At 56.6% G+C, this 17,610-nt stretch overlaps 1 protein-coding gene across 1 annotated transcript; it reads left to right on the top strand.

Moving 5' to 3' along the window:
* On the top strand, positions 1 to 6,026 carry RAB26 (RAB26, member RAS oncogene family; the record flags this gene model as incomplete). The annotated part of the gene is made up of 9 exons (XM_080704002.1): positions 1 to 195; positions 1,168 to 1,278; positions 4,816 to 4,857; positions 4,932 to 4,998; positions 5,108 to 5,160; positions 5,440 to 5,505; positions 5,594 to 5,650; positions 5,747 to 5,823; positions 5,921 to 6,026. The coding sequence occupies 9 exons, from the start codon at positions 1 to 3 to the stop codon at positions 6,024 to 6,026; spliced, it is 774 nt and encodes a 257-aa protein (XP_080560128.1).
* Positions 6,027 to 17,610: the final 11,584 nt, after the last annotated feature.

Genomic DNA, 17,610 nt, shown 5'->3' with positions numbered 1-17,610 from the left:
ATGTCCAGGAAAAAGACCCCCAAGAGCAAGGGGGGCAGCGTGCCCACTGCCTCTGCGCTGCCCGCGGCCAACGGGCCCCGAGCAGCGCGCCCCGGGACTGCGCGCCCGAGCCCCGAGGCGCCGCCCAGCGGGCCCCCGCAGCCCGGCCGGTCTTCGCTCGGTGGCGGCGGCGACTTCTACGACGTCGCCTTCAAGGTGAGCCGGGCACCTCCCCCGCAGGGGAGTGCAGCAGGTGGCATCGGGTGCGAGCCAAGCGGGGAGGGGGCCCGGGATGGAGGCGCAGGGTCCCGCGGACCCTCCAGGCGAAGCCGCTGGAGCCGCCTCGAAGCTGGCACGGCCTTAAGGTGCATCGCGAGCTCTCACACACGTCTGTGAGCCCAGGGTTTGGGGTACTCCACAGCTGGCAGGGCCTGCCTTCCCTCCAGGGGGAGGGCGGCACAAGGGGTCCCGGGACATCAGAGCGGGGCAGGCCCCCCTCTCTGACCCTCTCCCCAACACGGGCTCCAGTTTCATTTCCCATATGTTGCCTTCCCTCACCCCAGGGGCCAAGGGGTTTTTCTTTTTTTGGGGGTAGAAAGGGGTATTCCAGTTGGGTGGGGAGACTGAGGCCTCCCCCCAAACAAGGCAGAAGTGGCGTGAATTTGTTGGGGTAGGCAGGGCCACCTTTGGGTTTGGAGCACTTGGCTGGAGGCTGGGGAGGGGAGGGAGGGCCTGACTGCCCCTCCCTGGCCACAGGCAGGGAGCAGTCCCCTCTTCAGGTCCGGGTGGGACCCTGGTTTGGCAAATCCTGGGCCTTGACGCTGGATTTGTCTTTGCTGGGGTGAAGGCAGGGGCTTGGTGCTTCAGATCTCTACGGAGATCTCGCTGCCACCATGCTGGCTCTGCTTCCCATCAGGCCCCAAGTGCTGCCCTCCCACATCAAGCAGGGTGTCCAGGGCCCTGGGGGAGGGGACAGGTAGGTCCTGAATGGGGGCAGCTGCCCTCTCCCCCACTGGTTCTGAGGGAGAAAGGACTGAGACTACCATCAGAGGCAGACGGGTTCCAGGCCAGTGGGGACCATAACTGCAGCATCTCCCCGGCCATGCTGGACCTGCAGCTCTGGGTGGGCCAGCACCCCAGAGCCCTTTGGCCCAGGCCTGACACCTCTGACCTTCCTGCCTACCCTAGGTCATGCTGGTGGGCGACTCAGGTGTAGGGAAGACCTGCTTGCTCGTGCGCTTCAAGGACGGGGCTTTCCTGGCGGGCACCTTCATCTCCACTGTGGGCATCGACTTCCGGGTGAGAGTGGAGACTGATGTCCTGAGCACCAGCTGGGCTCAGCCACCCCCTTGGGGCCCCTGGATCAGCTCACTGAGGCCTCCCAGCACCCTCAGCCCAAGGCATCCACAGGCTCGGGAGCTGGTGCTCCCAGTGAGGGCGGTTGGGGCTGGAAGCATAGCCAGCAACTGGCTGCCTTAACACCAGAGGTCATCTGACGGCAGAGTTCTCCCGTGCCACACTACCCTGGGTCTGTATCCTGTGCCCCAGGGTGGTGGCACTCAGAAGGAACTTGAGGCCCATGTCCCTCGGAAGGCCAGCATTGCTGCCCTCTGGCACAGAGGAGGCTCACAACTGTGGGAGGTAGCGGGCACTCACCCAGGCGCCATGGGCTAGGTGACTGGTGCAGCCGAGGTATTTCTGGGCTCCCTTAGGGGAAAGGTCCCTCCCTTTGGGTCTGGAGGCTTCCCAGCTCCCCAAGCAGCTCCAGCGGCAGGGCCCCACCTCTGCTCACCAGCACGAATCGAATCGCACGTGCCTGAGGTGCTGGTGTGTTCTTGGCAAATCCTAAATTTGCATTTTTCTCACCCTTTAATTAGACCCAGTTAGCAGGAGACTGGGAGGGAGGCCCACTCCAGGGACTGGAAACGGGGGCTCCTTCCACCCTGGGGAGCCATTCTATACCGGAATGGGGTCCAGGTTCCCTCCAGTCCTGAGACCAAGGGCTGGTGCACCAGAAGGGGGCAGACAGGCCTGTGGACAGGTGGTCCTTGGCCTGGCCCCTCCCCCATGACTCTTGGCTCTGGAGCAGTGGAGGTTGAGGTTGTTGGTTTGTGCCCTGTTCAGGGTGCCAGAGGAGGCCAGGTTCCTGCCCAGTGCAGCAGATGGCTAGACCTAGCTCCCTGGAGACCCAGAAGCACCCTGACAGCAGGAGCTTGGGAGGTGGTGCTCATTCCAGGTGCCAAGGACTCAGGTGGTGGCTAATCCTCCTCCAGCCTGAGGAGGGGCCTCTTGCCAACCTCCCATCTAGACCTTAACTGGGAGGGCCCATCTGGGGAGCACTGCCAGCCACAGACGCATTGGCAACTACCCCTTACCAGGCACAGTTCTGTGCTGTGGTTATAGCACTGGGCCAGATAGGCACGAGTCCAACCCTTGGGGAGCCAGAGTCCCAGAGGCAAGAGGCTTTATTTATTTTTTAGAGGGGTGGTGGTACTAGAGATCACCACCAAACCACATCCCCAGCCTTTTATTTGCTCCTGGGGACTGAACCCAGGGGCATTCTACTTCTAAGATATACCTCCAGCCCCCACCCCCTTGTGATACTGGGGATGGAACCCAGTGGCATTCTACCTCTGAGCTACACCCCCCAGTCCTATTTTTTATTCTTTATTTTGAAACATGGTCTGAGTTGCAGAGGGCCTCACTAGTAGCTGAGACTGTCTGTGAGCCATGATCCTCTAGTCTCAGCCTCCCAAATGCTAGGATAACAGGTGTGTGCCACTATACCTGGCTCCCGGCCCCTTTCTTTCTTTCTTTCTTTCTTTCTTTCTTTCTTTCTTTCTTTCTTTCTTTCTTTATTTTTGTGTGTGGTAATAGGGGTGGAACCCAGGGGCTTTTCTACCTCTGGGCTATACACCCAGACCTATTTTTATACTTTATTTGGAAACAGGGTCTAAGTTGCTGAGAGCCTAAGTAGCTGAGGCTGGCTTCGAACCTGTGTGAACTTCTGTCTCAGCCTCCCAAGCGCTGGTGCACCTTTATTTTGAAACAGGGTCTCGCTGAGTTGCAAAGGGCCTCACTAAGTAGCTGAGGCTGTCCACAAACCACAATCCTCCTGTCGCAGCCTCCCAAATGCTGGGATTACAAGTGTGTGCCACCACTTCTTAAAAGGATATTCTTAAGAGCCTTATATGAAATATTTGTGGACAAATGAAACATCTGAGATTTGCTTTTTTTTATTTTTTGCAGTACTGGGGATGGAACCCAGAGGCATTCTACCTCCAAGCTACACCGCCAGCCCTATTTTTATTCTTTATTTTGAAACAGGGTTTCACTGAGTTGCAAAGGGCCCCACTAAGTAGCTGAGGCTGTCCGTGAACCACAATCATCCTGTCTTAGCCTCCCAAATGCTGGGATTATGAGCGTGCGCCACCACGTCCGGCTCTAATTTTTATTTTGGATCAAGATCTCCTTGGGTTAACGAGTCTTGCTGAGGCTGAGCTGTGATCCTTGCTGAGATTACAGGCGTGTGCCACCATGTGGCTTGAACCTATGCTCCTCCCGCCTCACCCTGAGTATCGGATTAGATGTTTGCCATCACACTTGGCTTGCTTCCATGACTCAAAGGGCTGCTGTGCGCACGGAGAACTATGTTCAGCCTACAGAAAGGGCTAATTTAGCTTTTTTAAGCCTTTCTCCTAGCCAGGTGTACATACACCTGTAATCTCAGTGACTTGGGAGGTTGAGGCTGAAAAATCATGAGTTTAAGGCCAGCCTTGGTAAATCAGGACTGCCCATGTTTTTGTTTTTCATACTGGAAGCTGAACCCAGAGACATTCTACCTGCGAACTACAGCCCTACCTTTACGGACCGGAAGCTAGGAGTGGTGGCACACAACTGTAACCCCAGTACTTAGGGGGCTGAAGCAGGAGCATCCCAGGTTCACAGCCAGTCTCAGCAGCTTAGTAATGCCATCAGCAACTTAGTGAGACACAGTAAAAATAGAAACAAGGCTAATGGGTATCCACTGGGGGTAGAATGCCGAGTTCAACCCCCAGCATCACACACACACAGGATGCCATGGGATATGCAACCTGGCCATCTCCATTAGCAAATTCAGAAAATGAGGCAGTGTTAGTAACAGGATTAGGGCCACATCATAATTTTTTAAGGTACTGGGGCTGGAACCTAGGGGGATTGTACCCCCAAGCTATGCCCCAGCCCTATTTTTTAGTCATTTTTAGTTTTTGAAACAGGATTTCACTAAGTTGTGAAGGGCCCAAGTAGCTGAGGCTGTCCGTGAACCACAATCCTCCGGTCTGTGCCTCCTGAATGCCAGGATCACAGTGTGCACCGCAGAGCCCAGCTCTTAATTTCACATAAAGCAGTAAGAATGACTCAGCCAGAGCAGTGCTTCTAGAGCACGGGGTTTGCACTCCTGGGGGAGGGAGGCGCAATGGGGACTCCTCTGGAGCTGCTGAACAGGAAACAATGCCTGGCCCAGAACTGGACACAACTGCTGTTGGGAGAGAGCAACCTGCAAGCTGGTCATCAGGACCCTCTGCACAGCAGGGACCTTGGGCGCCTGCGCAGTGGAGGTCTGAGGGAGGAGCTGGGAAGCACCTGACCAACTCTGGGAATAGCTGGGCTTAAGGGGAAGCCTGACCTTCAGGTGGAGGGGAGGTGATGTGGGTGCAGACAAGGCTCCAGTGACCGGCAACGGCTGGACAAGGACCTTGATCTTCCTCAGAGTGGACTTGGCAGGTCCCTCAGAGTCCCCAGTCCGCTTGCACGGTGGCCCTGGGTCTTCACTGGGGCCGGATGTTTCTGTTTCAGAACAAAGTCTTGGATGTGGACGGCATGAAAGTGAAGCTGCAGGTGAGGTACAGGGGGAGCTTGGTGCAGGGGAAGCCAGGGGGACAGGGCAGCTTGACCAATGACCGCTGCTACAGATCTGGGACACAGCTGGCCAGGAGAGGTTCCGCAGTGTCACCCACGCCTACTACCGGGATGCTCATGGTGAGTCGGGGCTGGCCGTGGGGTGTCAGAGGGAGAGTGGGCAAGGGCGAGAGGAGAGAAGGGAACAGGGAGCCACGGGGCCTTACTGTCCTCATCGCCCTGTCCCCAGCCCTGCTGCTGCTCTATGATGTAACCAACAAGGCCTCCTTCGACAACATACAGGTTAGTGACCTCCTTCCTGGTGTAGGGGGAAAAGGCCATGACGCCCTAGGTGGCTTCAGGGGCCGGGGCCAGGTCGTGACAAGCCACTGTGGGCTTAAGGTAGTCCAGGTGGAGTATGAGCTGAAGTGGATGCCTTGGATAAGGCACCATTATGGTGGGCACCTCTGCCCAGCACACGGGAGCACTCTCGGGAGGTGGGCATCACACAAGGTGTGGCCGAGAAGGGCCCAGGTCCCGAGGGAGCACGGGCCTCCAGCCTGGTCCCAGCTCTCCCCACAGGCCTGGCTGGCTGAGATCCAGGAGTACGCCCAGCACAACGCGGTGCTCATGCTGCTGGGGAACAAGGTGCGCTTGTGCCCTACAGCCTGGACCTTCCACCGGTGGGGAGGGGTGGGCGGGCCTTGGCCACTAAAAACCCCCATGCCTGGGCCAGGTGGATTCTGCTCACGAGCGTGTGGTGAAGAGGGAGGACGGGGAGAAGCTGGCCAAGGTAAGTCAGGGCAGGGTGGGTGGCAAGGAGGGGGACGAGGCTGTGGAGCCTGGCTGCTCCCCAGGCCACCAGCCAGCTGGCAGCAGCCATTTGCAGGACTATGGGCTGCCCTACATGGAGACCAGTGCCAAGACAGGCCTCAACGTAGACCTGGCCTTCACAGCCATAGCAAAGTAAGTCCTAGTAGTGAACAAGGCCACTGAATGGCGGGGCCCGAATGGCTTTGCTGGGCCTAAAAGGCCGCCTTATTCCCTCACCACCCTTCTGCAGAGAGTTGAAGCAGCGTTCCGTGAAGGCTCCCAGCGAGCCCCGCTTCCGGCTGCATGACTACATTAAGAGAGAGGGTGGTCAAGGGACCTCCTGCTGCAGATCCTGAACCTGGCTCAACTCAACACCACTCTGGAAGAAACAGCCCAACACTCTAAAACTGGATTTTTAGGCCCTCTGACCTCATAGCTGCCATCCCCAGGGTGTCAATTTCCAGGACTCCTGAGCCAAACTTCAACCCTAAGAGGCAGGCTTTAAGACAATGGTGGAAAAGGGAAGATCTTGAGCCTGGCGTAGCGGCCCATCTTTGTAATCCCAGTATTTGGGAGGCTGAGCCAGGAGGATTGCAGGTTCGTGGCCAATCCGGGCAAAACAGGCCTGAGGGTATAGCCCAGGGTTAGAAGGCCCTGGAGTTCCTAAACAGTTCCACATACATAAAAGGCCTTTGCCCAGGAGGGGGCGCCTAGCAGGCCTGCAGATCCTGCGGCAGTACTCTGCTGCCCTCTCCTGAGCACACCCAGCACCAGCTGAGCTGGGCCCACCAGAACCACGTGTATGGTGCCTAACACCCCAGAAAAGCCATGCTTCCATCCGCATACATCACTCCGGCAAACCCTTACCCAGGACAGCGGCTTCACCGCTAACCACCGTGCATTTATGTGCCACAAAGACAAGAGCCACCTGTTCCTGTGACCCTGGAGGACACGAAGACTGGCTTTGTGATACAGAACAGCCCATGAAGAATCTCAGAAATGAGGACCAGAAGTTCCTGCCTGCTGACCAGGGAACCAGCTTGGCTGCTGTGGCTAGGTCCAACCTGTCCACAACTGAGGCGTACAGTTGCCAAGCTCTCTTCATCTTGTACTTGAGTCATTAAACCAGTCTTGATTGCAACGTGTTTTTCTGGTCCTGGCGAATAAAAATGTTTTCTGGAATTGTCTCCAATGTTTAGAAGATTGTAGAGTTTAGAGGACCCAACAAGGCCCAAATGTCAGCACGTGGTAGATTAACCACCCTAACAAGCCATGTTTGCTTTAATTTTGCTAGTACAGACTGAACCCAGGGGTGTGCAACCTCTAGGCTACATCCCCCAGCCCTTTTTAAGCAAGTTAACTGGGTGTTGTGGCGCACACTTGTAATCCCAGCATTCAGGAAGCTGAGATCAGAGTTATCAGTTTGCAGCCAGCCTCAGCTACTTAGTGAGATCCTAAAAAAAAAAAAAAAATTAAAAAAGCAATAATAACCCTCCAGCTAAAACAGGCTTTTGAACCTGCGGTCCTCGTGATTTAGGCTCTGAAGCACTAGGATTACAGGATCAGCTTTTCTTTCTAATATACAAAGGGGGTGGGCACAATGCCGTGTTCAGTTGTACCCTGGGCAAAAATGAACAGTTCCAAGAGATGGCAAATAATCAACACTCATTTCATGCCACTAGAGTGCCAAAGGCATACGGAAATAATGACACTTGAGAATAAGAGTTGCTACCTTTGCTTTATTGCAAAAGTTCATATACAGACATGGGTGCTTGTCTTACCATCGGTCTCCTCTTGCCCACTATGCTCTGAACTGCGGTCCTGTGTCTGTATCCGACTCCAGCCCATCCTGAAAGTTAAACAGCATCCGAAATGTAGACAGGAGCCCCCTCCCTCATTCTGGGCAAAACTTTTTCCCGTCAAGGGGAAGTACCCAAGCCTCAGTCTTGCAAAATAATCAGACTGCACATGCAGTTTTCATACGAGGTGTCAGAAAGTGAAGCAATTCATCACAGGCTTGGAACTACATCCAGGAAACTGTGCCTAGCTCTTTCTTACCTGCAAGAAACTGGAGAATTGGGGAGAAACGCTGAGGACCAGAATGGAGCCCAGGCTGATAAAGGACCAGGGGCTAGGCAAGCCTGAGGGGCTCGAGTGCCGCCCAAAGTCCCACCCGGCGCCAAGTTTATTCCTGCACGTGGGAAGCCGAGTAAAGGAAAAAAGAAGCCGGAACCTCGAATCCAATCCCGAAAGAAAGAGTACGAGCGAGGACCAAGCTTTTATAGAAGCGGCCCCATATCTGTGATTGGGCAATCCTGGCGGAAGTTCCCGCCTCCCCTCGCCATTGATACGCTCAGTTCGCCATTCTTTTGTTTCCACCAATCCCGCCACGGCATTTCTTCAGGAGGCGGTCTCTCGGGCAGACACCGGAAGCTCCTCCCCTTCGCTTGTTTGTTGTTTCCTTGTTTGTCTTGCTGTGTGGCTCAAAGTGCTCTTGGAGTCCTGGGCCCAAACGATCCCTCCGTCTCAGCTTCCCCAATGCGGAACTGCAGGTCTGCACCACCGCGCCGGGGAAGTTCCTCCCTTTTGCGGAGACCATTGAGTCTAACTGTGAGCGACGGGCGCAGGGAGCCAATCAGACTCCGATCTGCAACTTAGAGCGATTCGGAAGCGGCCAATCCGACCCCGCGGCTCCCGGGCCCCCGGAAGTCGTAATATTTGAAGCGCCGCGAGTGAAGGAGCCTCCCGGCGGGGCGGCGAACTACAAGTTCCGGCGGGCACCGTGTCCGGTCGCTTCCGGCTCGAGCGTCCGGTCCCTTTCCCGGCCAGCGGCCGCGGGGGCACGATGAGGCGGGCGGGCGGCTCTGCCGCTCCCGGGCAGCCGCGGGCGGGTGAGTGTCCGCGCCGCAGGCCGGGGCCAGTGCTCGCGCCTCGGGGTTGCGCCAGGGGGCAGGCGAGGGCCCGGGCTGGGGGGCGGGGCCGAGATGGGCCGGGGTCTCCTGGTCCGCGTGTCCGCCGGCCTCGAAGCTTGTCAGCCAGTCGCTTTATTCCTTCTCTCCCTAATTCTTTCTTCACTTCTTCTTCCTGCACTTACTGAGTGCCGCCGGGGTGCCAGACACTGTTCTAGGCGCAGGGAAGGCTGCAGAGAACAGGATCCCAGTGTCACAAGGTCTTCGGGTGCGGGCTTCCCCAACCTGCACACTGTTGACAGTTCGGGCAGGATCGTTCTTAGCTGAGGGGCCGCCCTGCGCACTGTAGGACGTTGAGCAGCATCCCTGGCTTCCACCCTGGGAGCCGGTGACAGCCCCTCCCACCCCCGCGGTGACGACAGAACGGCAAGTGTCCCCTGGAGGACCACCCACCCCGCACAACTCAGGAACTGGAGGAGAGAGCAGGGAAGCACAAAATCATGAGTCGCGCAAAGTATCATAAAACAAACAGGGCGCTGAAAAAAATGATTGTGTGCCTGCGTGCGTGCGTGTCCTGAATGGCTCGATCGGGGTCATACAGTGAGCCAAAGAACTGGAGAGGAGCAGGTAGTCCTGGGACATTGCTATAGGAGCATTCCAGGCACAAGCCGAGGAACGAAGGCTGGAATGAGGAAGGTGAGGAGTGAGGTGGAGGAGGCACCACAGGTCCACAGGGTGTGGTGTGGGGATTTTATTTTGCTGGCAGGTAGTCTAGGAGGGACTTGAAGCCCAGGAAACAGATCAGGGCTGTCAGGGAACCTCCTGGTTGGTGTGAAGGTGGATATTGAGTTTGAGACACGGGAGAGGGTAAAAAGGTTGAGCCATCATCTCCTAGTTTTTCTTGGGACCCGGTTGTGCCAGCCTAGCTGTCTTGAGCCCGGCCACGCTGCTCAGCCGAGGCTGGGTTTGGGTGCTGGGTTCCATCCTCTTTGCCACCTTGCTGGCCTAGGAGCTCTATTCGGCCCACCTGCCTGCATGCCCATCTCTGAACATGTAGACTGCTCTCCTGTGGCTGCGCGTCTCTGGCCTTCCACAGGCCTGAGACCTCCTCCTTCCTCGTTCCTTCCCTTTGCATCTCTCTCTTGTCTGTGTGGCAGGTACAGCCTCTCTGTCATGAATCCCCACTTGAAGCTGGGCACAATGGTAATTACATTGTACACTTTGTAATCCCAGCATTTGGGAAGTTGAGACAGGAGGATCTCAGGTTGCAGGTTCGTAGCCAGCCTCAGCAATTTAGTGAGGCCCTCTGCAATTTAGTGAGGCCATGTTTCAAAATAAAAGAATAAGCTGGGTGTAGTGGCGCACACTTGTAATCCCAGCATTTGGGAGGCTGAGACTGGAGGATTGTGGTTCGAGGACAGCTTCAGCTACTACTCAGTGAGACCCTTTGCAACTCAGTGATACCCTGTTTCAAAGTAAAGAATAAAGAAAATAGGGCTGCAGATGTGGCTTGGAGGTAGGATGCCCCTGGGTTCTATCCCCAGTACACAAAAAATAAAAATAAAAAAAAGAATAGCCAGGAGTGGTGGTATACACTTGTAATCTCGGTACTTGGGAGATTGAGACAGGAGAATCGCAGGTTCAAAGCCAGCCTCGGCGATTTAGCGAGGCTCTCAGCAATCTAGTGAGCCTCTGTTTCCCAATAAGAAATAAAATCGGGCTGGAGCATAGCTTGGAGGTAGAATGAATGCCTCAGAGTTCAATCTCCAGTGCAAAAATAGAGAAAAAAAAGAAAGAAAAGAAAAAATGAATTAGGTCTGGGGTGTAGCTTGGAGGTAGAATGTCCCTGGTTCCATCCCCAGAACCGCACACGCGCGCACACACACACAATTCCTACTTAGACACTTGGATACTCACATTTCTTTGCGGACGCCTAGTCTCTGGGTCCTGAGGCTTGGCCTCTATTTTCTGAGACCTTGGGAAGCCAGAAACTCCCTGTGAGGAGATGGAAGGCCATGTGAAGCCTGGTTGAGGAGGCACGGGCCAGCAAGGAGCAGCCAGGAGGGGCGCCTCCATGCAAGGGCTTACTGGGAGCAACTCCCTGTGGCTGATGTCAGGGTCTTCAGAGAAGAGCCTTTGGCAGATTGAGCAGAGATTAGCGGGCTCCTTGCTTCTCCAGCGTCAGGCCCACAGCCATTGGACGGGCCCACTCGCCAGCACCCAGTGAGTGTGAACCTTGACCTGCTTCTTGGACGAAGAAGTGCCCAGAGTGGGAAATGAGAAGAGGCAGCTGCAGGGCCTTTGTTGGCCAGAAGGTAGGGCAGCCCAGACGGGTTCAGCCGCTTTGTGGCTAAGCCCTGTGGGGGCTGGCTCAGGGATGCAGTGGGGTTCTTAGGTTTGCTGGCCACTGTGGAGGAAGCAGAGAGAAAGGACCTTGGGTCAGCCTCAGACACAAGACCCAGAGAAATCACCTTTTTTTTGGTACTGGAGATGGAACCCAGGGTATTCTCCCTCTGAGCTATACCCCTGGCCCTCTTTTATTTTTTTATTTTGAAGCAGTGTCTTGCTAGGTTGCTGAGGCTGTCCTCAAACTTGTGATCTTCCTATATCATCAGTACTAGGATTACTAGTACTTGGAAGCTACCATGCCAGGCTCCAGAACAGTTACTCTTTCTTTTCTTTTCTTTTTTTTCTTTTTCTTTTTTGGTGGTACTGGGGATGGAACCCAGGGGCATTCTACCTTCGAGCTATACCCCAACCCTATTTTTTATTCTTTTTTTTTTTTTTTCAGATCTGGGGCTGGAACCTAGGGACATTTGGCTTCCAAGCTACACCCCCTGCCCTATTTTTTATTCTTTTTTTGTTTGTTTGTTTTTTGGTGGTACTGGAGTTCCTGGAAACCTGGAAACCCTTCTACCTCTGGGCTACACTCCCAGACACCTATTTTATATTTTTATTTTGAAACAGGGTCTCTTTTTTTTTTTTTTTTTTTGGTGGTACTGGGGTTCCTGGAAGTCCTTCTACCTCCGGGCTACACTCCCAGACCTATTTTTTATTTTTGGAAACAGGGTCTCTTAAGCCAGTGCGGCTGACTTCGAACCTGCGCGATCCTCCGAAACAGGGTCTCTTAAGCCAGCGCGGCTGGCTTCGAACCTGTGCGATCCTCCTGTCTCCGCCTCCTAAGTGCAGGGAGTACAAATGTGCGCCACCACGCCCGGCTTATTTTTTATTTTGAAACAGGGTCTCAGTGAGTTGCAGAGGGCCTCACTAAGTAGCTGAGGCTGGCCACGAACCCTGATCCTCCTGTCTCAGCCTCCCGAATGCTGGGATTACAAGCGTGCGCCCCACGCTGGGCTACAATCACTCTTAATCATGTTGTTACCTCTAGATGACTCCTTTCATATATGAGCAGATCTCTGCTCTGTTTTATGGCAAGAAATCTGAGGCCCCTAAGGCCAAGTAAGCCACTGACCCAGTCACACCTCTGTTAAGTCGTAGAGCTGGTATTTTTTTTTTTTGGGTGGTACTGGGGTTCCTGGAAGCCCTTCTACCTCCGGGCTACACTCCCAGACCTATTTTTACATTTTTATTTGGAAACAGGGTCTCCTAAGCCAGCGCGCGGGGCTGGCTTTGAACCTGCGCGATCCTCCTGTTTCTGCCTCCCAAGCGCGGGGATTACAAGCGTGCGCCACCACGCCCGGCAGTAGAGCTGGTATTTGAACCCAAAACTGTCTGAGTATGGGGCCCATGGCCTGACCGTTCTGCCACACATCATGTCTGTAATAGACACTTTCAGGGCCTATGAGGGTGTGGGTGAAGTGCCAGCATGTACCCAACCCAAGAGTGATTAGCTGGGCATACTTTGCTCTGAACCAGAGTTCCCACAGGCTTGGCCTTACCAACAGGTAGGCATTTAGCACCTTCTCAGCCCTCTAGGGGACTCAGTCAGGAAGGACCCAGCCGTCTTCCAACCCTTGGACAGGTGTCCCTGTATTCCTACCATGCCAGTCCCAGGGCAGAGAGATGTGGCTGCCCTGGAGAAGCTTGCGGCCAGCTGAGCAGATGAGGAAGAAACAGCCAGTAGGGGCTGCTGTTTATGACAGGGAGTGGGTGCTTGGGAGCCCCAGGCTTGCTAGTCTGGAGGTCAAGGAGCAGGGTGAGCCAATCCCAGCAGCACTCAGGTGGACGGAGCAAGGGAGCAACCTTGTGGAAACACAGGTCTGAAAGCTGGGCGTGGTAGCCGGGCATGGTGGCACATGCTTGAAATCCCAGCATTTGAGAGGCTGAGACAGGAGGATTGCGGTTCACTGACAGCCTCAGCTACTTAGTGAGGCCCTTTGCAACTCGGTGAGACCCTGTTTCAAAATAAAGAATAAAAAATAGGGCTGGGCGTGCAACTTGGAGGTAGGATGCCCCTGGGTTCCACCCCCAGTTCTGCAAAAAAAAAAAGAAAAAAAGAAAAGCAGGACTGAGAGGCGTGGGGGCGCTCTGAGTGCCAGGAGGAAGAGGCGATGTGTAGTGTGCACTAGAATGGCGTGGCGTGGCACAGGACCGGGGCTTTTGCACTGCCTGGCAGCTTTTTCAAGGGAGCCAAAGAGTCAGAAGCCAGGCGGGAGTGGCAAGAAATGGCCAAGGGGCTAGAAGTGTGGGCTGGATCTGGGGCAGTGTTGGCTCCTGGGTGTAGGGACGGGCAAAGGACCTGTTCTCATGGGTTTGAAGGTGGCTTGATTTGTTTGAGGCAGCCAGGTGTCTGCTTCCCACTTCTACCCCTGTAGCCGAGCACTGGTGAAGAACAACAAATGCCTTCTCTTTCCATGCCCCAGAATGCCCCTCCCGTTCTGGACCTGGACTCCTTCCTCTGGGAAGCCCTCTGGACTTCCTCCAGCCAGGCCCCATACCAGAGACGGTCAAGCTATCTGGGAAAGAGCTGGGCACTGTGAATCCTAGAATCCTAGTGCTTGGGAGGCTGAAACAAGATGATTGTAGGTGTTCATCCAGCCTCGGTAGCTTAGTGAGGCCTCCACAACTTAAATGAAACCCTGTTTCAAAACAAAAAGCCGGGCGTGGTGGTGCACACTTGTAATCCCAGCATTTGGGAGGCTGAGACAGGAGGATCACAATTCACAGCCTCAGCTACTTACTGAGGCCCTTTGCAACTTAGTGAGACCCTGTTTCAAAATAAAGAATAAAAAATAGGGATGGGGTGTAACTAGAAGGTAGAATGCTCCTGGGCTCCATTCCCAGTACCACAAAAATAAAGAAGTGGGCTGAAGGTGTACCTCAGAGGCAGAATGGTCATCCCAGCACCACATAAAAGTTCTGAGAAAGGGTGCTAGGGTCAAGTTGATTGTGTAATGGGATTAGAGCCAGGCTTCTGGGGTGCAGGGGAACCCTTCCTCCTGCAGAGGAAGCCAAGGATACTGAGCGGCTTGGCCTGGGCATGAGTGGCCAGGCGACCTGGTGGGGGGTAGGAAGGAGGCAGAGTCCTTGGAAGGGGAGGCTGGACGAGTGGCCTCCACAGGGTGGGGACTGTGTGTGTATAGAGCGAGCAGTGGCGGGAGAAGGGCCGAGGCCGGACAGGTGCTGGGAGGGGAGGGAGACCGAAGTGGGCCTGGGTCTGCAGAGGTTCTGAGTGGATCCTTGTGGCCAGGCACGTGCAGGCCCGGGACTCCAGGCTCTCTGGGCATCATACCCTGCTATCTGGATGGAAAAGATGTGCTAAGGGACATCGGGAACAGGCAGGGGAAGCGCGTGTGGCTTTGCCGTGGCAACCAAGCCCGTCTCTGTAGGACTTGGCAGCTGCGCCTGGGCTTGGGCCAGGGGGGCTGAGGCAGCGGCTGCATATCTGTGGGTCCCCTGGATTTGCTCTGACGCCAGGAGCCTTGTGTGGTGCTTCAGCTGCAATCTAGCTAGTTGGCCACCCACAGCTCGGGTGGGGCTGAGGCCTCCTGAATCACCCTAGGCTCTTCTCAGGGCCTACAGGCCAACATGGCTCCCAGGATATGCCTGCCCCTCCAGGGCTCAGCGCAGAACGAGGAGGGGCCCCCACACCTACCCTGCCCCAGACTGCGTTGAGTCTGGGGTGGCCCTAGCAGGGAGCTGTATCTGCAGTCCCTCTAGTCCTCCACTCCAGCAGGGCCCACTGGAGCTGTCCTCTCCACATCTGGGCAGCCAGCAGCCCAGTGGGCAGGGACACGCCTGCCCCTGCCCCCGGGGTATGCTCCAAAGAAACAGGGAGGGCTGGGCGTGGTGGCGCACGCTTGTAATCCCTGCACTTGGGAGGCAGAGACAGGAGGATCGCTCAGGTTCGAAGCCAGCCGAGCGCGCTGGCTTAGGAGACCCTGTTTCCAAATAAAAATGTAAAAATAGGTCTGGGAGTGTAGCCCGGAGGTAGAAGGGCTTCCAGGAACCCCAGTACCACCAAAAAAAAAAAAAAAAAAAAAAACAGGGAGGGACCTGTGTCCTGCATCCCTGCCACGTGATGCCCAAGCAAGTCTCATGCCGCGGGGCTCTAAGCCCAGCTGGGCCTTCGGCCACCTCTGGCCAGCAGACTGGAGTGAGCCCCACACACCTGATCAGGCTGTTCAGAGACGACCAATCAGGGTATCCAGGAGCGGGGCTGAGCCAATCCATGTGGGCAGGGAGGAAGACACCCCCTTCCTCCTGGACACGAGCAGCCCCCAGGGCCCGAGGATGCCCTTGGGTGTGGATGTGGGTAGACAAAGATGCCTGGGTCTGAACCTCAGGTGAGGCGGGGCAGCGGTCTGGTGGGAGAATCTGCTGTGCCTGCCTGCCTTGCCCCGCAGATCCCCAGGCTCCCTCTGGTCACCAACTGGTGGTAGCCAAGATGGACAACCTGTTCTTTCAGGACCTTTTCTCTTTAAAAAATAGCCCCCCCCCAGCCCTGTAGACATGCAGGTGGTCCTTGGACATGAGGAGGAGGGGCAGGGGACTGACGGGGAAGACCCTGGGAGAGGCTGCTTCCCCTCTCTCTGGTGCTTCAAGTGGAGGGCAGGAGTGGTGGCGAGGGCACAGAGAACCCCAGAGGCTGCTTACTCTGGTTAACCACTTCCTGCCCACCTGAGGACCCCCGCAGACCATGGGGTGGGAGGAGGCGGTCCTCCCCCTCTGGCCAGCTGGGCCCAGCCTCTCTGTCCTGCCAGCCAGTTGGGTGCTGAGCCCGAGCCTCCTGCTTCCCAGGGCTTGGCCTGCAGGGTGCGCTCCTGCTCTGGGCCTCTGTCCAGGACGCCTGGGAAGACAGTTACTGCAGAGCTCGGCCCCTGAGGACTGGACCGAGGAGAGGCCTAACATCTTGCTCAATTCCAAGATGCTGACGAGGGATTGTTAAGTTACAGGCGGGGCAGGCAGATGGGGGTGCTGGGCTCCCGCCCAGGGTCCCACCCACCCCTTATCCCCCATGAGGCTGAACCCATGTGAACTGGGAAAGGGAGGCCCAGCGGTCCAGCTCCCTCCCTCTGCTCAGCTCTGTTCTCTGCTTGTAGGCCCACTGATGTGGCCTTGCTGTGGGCTTGGCTGCTATTGGCTGTGGGGACTTTCCAGCCGACTTGCCTGTCGCCCTGCATGCCTTTCTGTTTACCCCACCTCAGAGCAAAGGAGAGGCCAGGCTGCGCTCCGCTGGAGCAACGGTGGGCAGCTGGCCAGCCGCGGGTCTGCGGTCCTGGGGGTGCCTCTAGCCCGGCCACCACTTGCTGGAGCTCACAGCTGGCTTTGTGGCCCTGCAGGCTGGCAGTGAGGGAGCAGATGGGTTTGTGAGATCCAGGTCAGTGTCTCCCCACGTCTCCCTGTGAGCCAGCCTCAGTCCGAGGGGTGACTCTCATGCTGATGGGGTGAGTCCTGGAGCCCGGGTTCAGGATGTCTGTGCCTCCCCAGGCAGCATGCCCTCACCCCAAGCTGCATGGCAGGCTGGACCCCGGCCAGCTGTCCTGGGCCTTCCTGCTTAGCTAGGGGACCAGTGGGGGGGCACATGCAGGTCAGAGTGGGCTTCTAGGCTGGACTTCTGCTCTTCTACCCAGGCATACCTGCTTTGGGTCCAGCTGCAGGAGCACCTGCCTTCCCAGAAAGCCCAGTGGGAGGCACTCGGAGCCCAGGACTGGAGTCTTGGTTGGACCTTGGGGGTCCTGGGTGGAGTGGGCTCTGCTGGCTGTCAGGTCTGATGCATCAAGGGGGCGGGTTCCATGAGCCATGGGTGTACCTAGGCAGGAAGGGGGTTGCAGGTGACTGGGGCAGTAGGAGAGGGCCCTGGTCTAGCTCTTGGAACCCCCACCTATAGACCTGAGGGTGCTCAGAGTAAGGGGGCCAGATGACTGGCAGTGGGGACTGCAGGAGCCAAGAGCTGTCCCCGAGCTGCGAGATGGTGGGTTGAGGCCCCAGTCCTGAAGGCTCATGGGCTCCATGGCACGTGGGTGGCATTTCAGGTGGCACTTGGAAGGCAGCTTGGGCCTGGGCGGCTTGGGGGAGAAAGGATAAGGACTCAGAAAGGCCGAGAGCCAGCCCCCTCTGTGGACTGGGGCCAGGCCACGCACTGTGAGGACCTGGCACACCTGGTGGCTGTGGTTGTGAGTGGCTGTGGTTGTGAGTGGCGGTGCTGGGCAGAGGGCGCCAGAGGATCAAGGGAGAAGGGCCAGAGCCTCCGGGCTACCATGCCAAGCTCACAGGGGTGGGGCAAAAACGGTCTCTCCCTCCTTGTTGGCCTGGGATTGGGACTGGTCAGTGACCTGCCAGGCTGCTCTGGAGTGCGCTCCTCTCCTGGCGGGCCTTCACACAAGCTGCCACCCCTGGCTGCTGGGATGGGCCCTCCGCTGCCGTGACCCCCAAGAAGAAAGCACGTTGCAAAGATGCATGCAGTGTGTCCGCGGGTGCTGCGGTGGCCTCCCGAGGGGGAGCGCACAAGTGCCCACCATGGTGGGAGTTTGGGGCGCGGGGCGGTGGGCTGGGGCTTTGTGCTCTTGCCACGGTCAGAGCTCCATGGCTCTTGGTAGGAGACGTGTTATCTCAGCCCCAGCCTAATGGG

The sequence above is a fragment of the Muscardinus avellanarius genome (genome assembly GCF_963383645.1).
Source record: "Muscardinus avellanarius genome assembly, chromosome: 10".
NCBI classification, from domain to species: Eukaryota; Metazoa; Chordata; class Mammalia; order Rodentia; family Gliridae; genus Muscardinus; species Muscardinus avellanarius.
The sequence above is the reverse complement of the archived record's forward strand: the minus strand, read 5'-3'. Positions and strand labels throughout refer to the sequence as shown.